Source organism: Limulus polyphemus, unplaced genomic scaffold (assembly GCF_000517525.1).
Source record: "Limulus polyphemus unplaced genomic scaffold, Limulus_polyphemus-2.1.2 Scaffold2844, whole genome shotgun sequence".
NCBI lineage: Eukaryota > Metazoa > Arthropoda > Merostomata > Xiphosura > Limulidae > Limulus > Limulus polyphemus.
In genome coordinates this window covers 137625-144490 of record NW_013668454.1, presented here as the reverse complement: position 1 = coordinate 144490, position 6866 = coordinate 137625, and the positions used below count along the sequence as shown (strand labels likewise).

Sequence of the window (6866 nt, the reverse complement as noted above, 5' to 3'; positions counted from 1 at the left end):
TTCTACAAGGCAATATCGAGAAATCCAGAATTTCCACTAGTGTGACCCACGTGATACATTTTCTTTTAGCATGTCATCACCTCTATTTTATCCACTACCCCTCAAAAAAGTACAAAATTAAACAGAAATTACTCTCTATAAAATCATTATTGCTCAGACAAACCATATGTTTTTGCCTTTAATTTCGTTTTGTTACAGAGCTATCAAATAGAAAATCAGACCCCTCCTGCCACACTCACCTGTCACATCCTCTTTTTCACAATTCATAGACAGTTCATAGTTGATAGTCTTACGTTTCATTATATATTACCTATAACCAATAGAAAGTCAAGGTTTCCATCTATCAAATGACATATTGTATAATGATGTGTTCTGAACAAAATATCAATAATTTCACTCACGGTACAAGATTCGTTCCCATGGGAAAGTTAACGACCAGCTTTGATGAATTTGTAATGGCTCTTGTTGCACAGTTAGAGAGCCAGTTAGAAAAATTTTGAGAGTTAGGAGAATTTGTCTGCTTTTCGTATGTTATTAGTCTATATTCTTTGGTGCATTATTTAATTAAATAAAAATCATTAAGTGCATAACTTTCATTACTATAAAAAATCAGGCTTAACTGTCCTTGACAATTGAAGGCAAGAAAAAAAAAGAAGATCGGCTAAGTACTTTATTGTTCGTTTTTCATATTTATTCTTTATTTATTATTATAAAAGTACCTAAAATCTAAAAATATGGATCTTTTTAAGTTATTTAAAACTAGATTATGTAAAATAAGTAATAATAATAATAATATAATTAAAATGGTTCATGACGCACGCACACAAGCAGCTCGTAGGTAATGTAATTCGATAGTGTAACATGAGCTGCACATTCCCCGAGTGATTTACAACTTATAATGACATGTACAGTAGTTAGACATGGTTCAAAGGGCAATAAAATTTAATTATAAATATATGTATACTGTTACAAACTTAGAGCTACTTATGAAAAACAAATGTAGTTTCATGTTACAATTTGAAGTCATTCTAGAAAGAAAAAAATGGTAAATTAGGTTTATTTCGATATTTTTTTTGGTGGTTACGAGGTTGGTTGAATTGACCCATCCCATTTTGAGATAGGCTAGAGAAAATAACAGATAGACTATATAGTTTTACTGAAAAAAAAACACACACATTTGAAATGCATTTAGGAAGTTTTAGGGATTACAGAAAGGAAATTAGAGATGAGGAAAAGTGTTTTTAACTTTAACATGAAAATTACTTTGCAGATGGGCTATTCAGAAGAAATACTCAATATGTCCATGGTCAAATATTTATTTTATTTCATTAAAAATACTTCACTAAGAAAAATAAGATTTTTTGTATGTGAAAGACCTGTAAAAATTCATGAAGATATACACAACATATTGAGAATTACAAGTATTTAGTCTACAAAGACTTTAAATGAGTACAAAAAAGTCATGTGGTTGGTCAAATTGACCAAGAGTGTATTGAGAGATAACTAACCTAAAGAGATCCTTATTTTTACATTTTAGTTACTTTTATCATAATAAATAAAGAATAAACATGAAAAAGAAATAAAGTACTTACCCAAGTTTTCATTTTTTTCCTATTGATTGTCAATGACATTTAATCCCACTTTTTTTTATACTAATAGTAGTAATGCACTAAATATTTTTTATTTATTTAATTAAATAATGCACCAAAGAACACAGAATAATAACATGCAGAAAGTAGACAATTCCCTAACTATCACAATTTTTCTGTATTTCTAACTATTCGACAAGAACCATAACAAAATCATCCAAGCTAATTGTTATCTTTACCATGGGAATGAAACTTGTACAAACTGTGAAATTGACAATTCTCCATTCAGAAAACAATGTTATATAATACATCATTTGATAGATGAAAACTTTGGGTTTCTATTGGTTATAGATAATATAGAATTAAACATAAGAGAGAACAAATCCTGAAAGAGAAGATGTGACAGGTAGGTGTGGCAAGAGGGGTCTGATTTTTTATTTGATGACTCTGTAACCAAAGAAAATTGAAGGCTATAAAAATTATGGTATGCCTGAGCAATTACTATAATGAGTAATTTACATTGAATTTCGTACTTACTGAAGGGGTGGTGGATAAAATAGAGAAGAGGAGATGTCTAGAGAAAATGTGTCATGTGTCACACTAGGGGAAATTCAGGATTTTCTTAAATATTTCCTTATCAAATTAATAACGTAAAACTTATATACTAATAAAATACGAATTATTACCTAAGATTTTATGATAAACTAATTGATATAACATGAACAAAAAGTAAATTAATAAAATTGTGAATGTAAATCACTAAAATCTTATGACATGCACAGTAAAGGATGCCTGGGCAGAGAGAGTTAAATCATTATAATACTTGGCATGCACCATCATTATTCATTTTAAAGTAAATGTCAATCTTTAAACTGTAGTTAATTCCTGTGTAAATTACCACTGTATAATTTGCTGATTGCTTTTATAAGAAATAAAATACAACAACGTGAACCTCCAACTGTTCTTGTTACATGTAAATTACTACTGTATAATTGGCTGGTCAGTTGGCAATTTTTGGCACAAAGCAACTGGACTATCTGCACCAATCAACTGGTAAAAGTGCAAAAAGTAACTACTGTATAAACTGCCGATAGTTCTTTTAATTCTTTCAACACTTTTCAGACTTTGTATTTTGACATCACAAATATCTAATTTGAACCAGTGTTGTATTCAACATACCACGTGATAGACAAAAATAGATATTTAAGTGTTTTCAATATTTACTTTTAAATTAAGAGATTAAATAATGTATAATAATAAAATTTGAATTATAATCTAGTTTCATATCAAACTTTTTGACATAAAATAGTAGTACAATAACATTTTGAATGCGAGTCAACAAACGCAATGACATGACCTTTGACCCGTGTGGAAAGAGTTAACATGTAAACTACCATCGTATAAACTACTGACAACCTTTGTAACAATTAACACTTATATGCATAAACCAACTAACAAGTTTAACTGTTTATATCAGTAATTTGTATACTGAAACTTTCATGATTATACAAGCTAATCTTTTTTAAGAGACAAATTTTGCCAGCTCAATCGAATAAAGTAGGATTTAAAGAACAGTAAAAAATTTTTTTATTAGTTTAAAAGTTTTACCCAAGGTCATTTTAATATATATATAACTGGTAAGGAGTATATTTATTTTGTTAACTGTAAAAAAATTCACCTTGGAATAAGAAACTGTAAATATACTACCAATTTATTATGGCTTTTTATTCTGATGGATAATTTTTTTATACAAACTATTTTATTTCATCTTAACTATGAGCAAAATAGCTAAACTGAAGGATTTATTTTCCAAACTGATGTATAGATGTAAATGAAAATCAAAAATATCACATGCTAATTTAATACCCCATTAGAACATTCTATGGTATTGTGCTTTCGCTGAAAACCAACCAAACAAACGGCACTTACCTCAACCTGAGAGATTTTTGTTACAAGTGCTTTCCTAAACTCATCAAATTCTTCCTTTGTTGATGGTAACATTGAATCTATTACTCCTTGACTTATTTCTTTCTCACCTATATTTTGGAGGGAACGCAACAGATTTGTATAAATAAGATAAAAGTCGAGTCTTGTTATATTTATGAAAGCAAATCGTTCATAATTTGTAAACTTGATCAGTTGTTTTCGAAATAGCACTTCATTAGTAACATACTTGGAGCCAATGAAATTAAGTCCACCTATCTTTTAAAAACAACAACAGTATTTATGCTATGATATAATTACTTTAAAGTTTAGAAACCTTAAAAAATGCTAACAGATACTGAATATGATTACTTAAAAAAACGTTTTTATTACAAAATGTGAATATCATTAATACCATTAAAAAATACAAAATGTTATTCCTAAGAACAATTACTTCAATTACATTATTTTTATTTATACGAATTATCTGAGCACACTTAAAAATTTTAGATAATCAACATCGTAAATATAACATCTGTTAAAAAGATGAAATTAATACTGTACAAACCAAAAGCATCTTTTGCTAATTCCAAATCTGCTTTTTCTTGCATCTCTCGTTGTTTTAATTTTTCTGCATATATTTCTTCGGGTGATAGTTGTTTCTTGCTTTCTTCTTCTTTCTGTAAAAAAACAACAACAAAGATTTCAAGTGAAAATCTCTTTCCAAAAATCTAACTCAACACTGTTATACAGTGGCATTTCACAAAATTTGAAAAACTCAAGTAATGAAACATCAATTCCATTGTTTAATTTAACTTTATTACAAGCAACATGACTGATGAAGCAATTGTTTTAAACAATAAATTTTACATGTCACCACTCTTTTAAGAAGTTACAATGATAAAGTTCTCCTTTTATTGCACTAGTGTATATATATATATATACGTATGCTGATTATCAAAACCTTTTCTAAACATCAGACCTTGAAGTTAACTGTTGGAATTTCTGATACTAAGCATCATTAGTTACACATATTAAGGTAACTGAAAACATTTTCAAGGACCCAATTTATTGACTTTAACAGAACATGAACTCCACCAAAATTAAATGTTTTATGATATTTTATAAAAAAAAATGCAATTAACAGCATATACAATATTCTAACAATAACAGTAACACGTGACATATTGAAAAAACTTATTTAAACCCCTCCCCCACAGACTATGAAACAAGCAGTTAAAAGAAATTCTAAATGACTGTACGTTTCTAGAAGCGTTAAAGAATTCTACATTACTTACATTCTTGTAATTATACTTTAACTTTTCCCAACTTTACTTTAATAATAAGCGATCAAGCCTTACACTGTTCTCCCAAATACTGTACTTTGTCTGGAGTTCCTCTTGTGTTACCACAATTAAATAAAATTTGTTGAACATATTATTTCCACTTGGCAATAGGACAAGTCCACTTACCCCTGACTACCTGGTGAACACAAATCACAACACATCACCATGCCAAATAAGTAAAGATTCACACTCATACTGTTGCACACATTAACAATGTTGCATATCTTGTGGTTACGTTCAACTATTTTTAAACACTTGCTCAGTTTACTGCTGTGATTTCACCTAAAAAAAAGAACTGTAAACCTGGTGGGAAAATAAAACCTTTATAATGAAGATGGTTGATAAAACATAAATAAAATGTTTTATCAACCATCTTCATTACTAAACTTCGATTTCCCCATCATGAATCCATTGCTATCATTAAAACCTTTATATTTCAATGTGATGTTCAGCCTGTACGCTTTCTTGTATATGATAACACAACCTTGTTTAACACGATTTAAAACAATTTTTTCTGATTAATTTCATTTGTTGTCAAGGGTACGGTCATCACGGGATATGATGATTACATGTTAAATCACAAACCAACTTAAGAATTTAGCAATATTTTAGATTTTTGTCAAATGAGTATTGAGCTTATTTCACATTAACAATATTATTCCAATAGTCATGTGACACTTGTTCACCTACAGATGTTACCGATAAACGTTGTCAACATTTTTCCTATCTCACGAACCACTTTTTTTTTTGTGAAACCAAGATAAACACAATAGTATGTCTTGTTGTCAATACAACAAATGGGAGATGTGGTAGTGATAACCTCAGATTCCCAAGTATGTTTCCAGGATTTTCATGACACGTTTGAACCCTGCTACTATCGCAACAAAGTGCTTGAGTCAGCTTCAAATAATAAGAATTTAAGATTAAGTAACAATAACTAATATAATTACAAAAATATGTTAACAAAATTAAACTAAAAACAAAACAGAAGGGTAATCTTTGATTGGTAAAATCATTTCAATGGAAAAAATACAATTTTCATCCAAAGAACTACAATTTTTTATATTAATATTAGCAAAATACTTTTACTTTTTCTTCCAGTTTTTTCAATTTTTTCTCTTCTTTTTCAGCTAATATCTGGTTTATTGTCTTCTTCTTCTTGGGTTGGGTGGCTTTTACTGTAGAGGAACAAACTTCATAAATATTTAGTTTCACCTTTTTGACATCTTCACAAATACGAAAGTGTGTATGTCTAGCTATTAGTGTTGAGCACTTGATTAAATTAATTTAATTCACATTCAGGATAGGATGCTCTACAATTTATCAACAGAAACAATAAAAACAAAATGCATGTTTTAAAAACACCTTATGTTACTTATTTATCATGGAAACAAGATTTATCCAAGATATTCATATTTTCTATTTTATCCTTTTTGTCAAAGCTTTGTAAGATGGACAGACAATTCTTTATTGTTGTTGCTTTTGAGACAAAATTTTTTGTTGTACATAAAGTTATTGATATACAGGGTGTCCATAAAGTCTTTTTACAATTTTAAAAATTTATTACAAAGGCAATTGATAAGATATCTTTCAGACTTGTTCTATTGTACTCGGTGGTTTTCAAAGTTGTTTTTACCTCATTTATACACCTCTATATGGGCACCATTAGTCGCACGAAGCACATCAAGACGGTACCTGATCTCTTGCCATGTTTGCTGTAGCATAGCCACATCAATGGTTGCAGTCGCAGTTGTTATCTTTTGCTTTAGTTCAGTAATGTCTATGAGGCTATGTTAAAGATATCGTGTATCGAACAAAGATACGGGTTTTTCTACCAAGTATTTATTTAATTAATTTTCCATTTGTTATGAAGAGAAGTATTTGAATGATGATCGAGTATTTACAAGAAATGTGGTTTTAGGAGAATTACTGCAATAATGCAACTGATGTGATTAGAAAATAACTGTGATCAATGAATGCTGGGAAGAAACACTCTTTAGGTAAAGTA

General features: G+C 29.1%; 1 protein-coding gene across 2 annotated transcripts in view; it reads right to left on the bottom strand.

The window, feature by feature from the left end:
• LOC106468037 (eukaryotic translation initiation factor 3 subunit J-like) overlaps positions 1–6866 on the bottom strand; it is a 21858-nt gene that overhangs the window by 2932 nt on the left and 12060 nt on the right. Inside the window, exons 4-6 of one of the 2 annotated variants that reach the window (XM_013928434.2) lie at positions 5942–6036; positions 4081–4192; positions 3519–3625 (exon numbers count right to left, since the gene is read on the bottom strand). In XM_013928434.2, the coding sequence (XP_013783888.1) occupies positions 3519–3625; positions 4081–4192; positions 5942–6036 (314 nt within the window). The remainder of the gene's footprint in view (positions 1–3518; positions 3626–4080; positions 4193–5941; positions 6037–6866) is intronic. The other variant, XM_013928435.2, reaches the window with a different exon arrangement.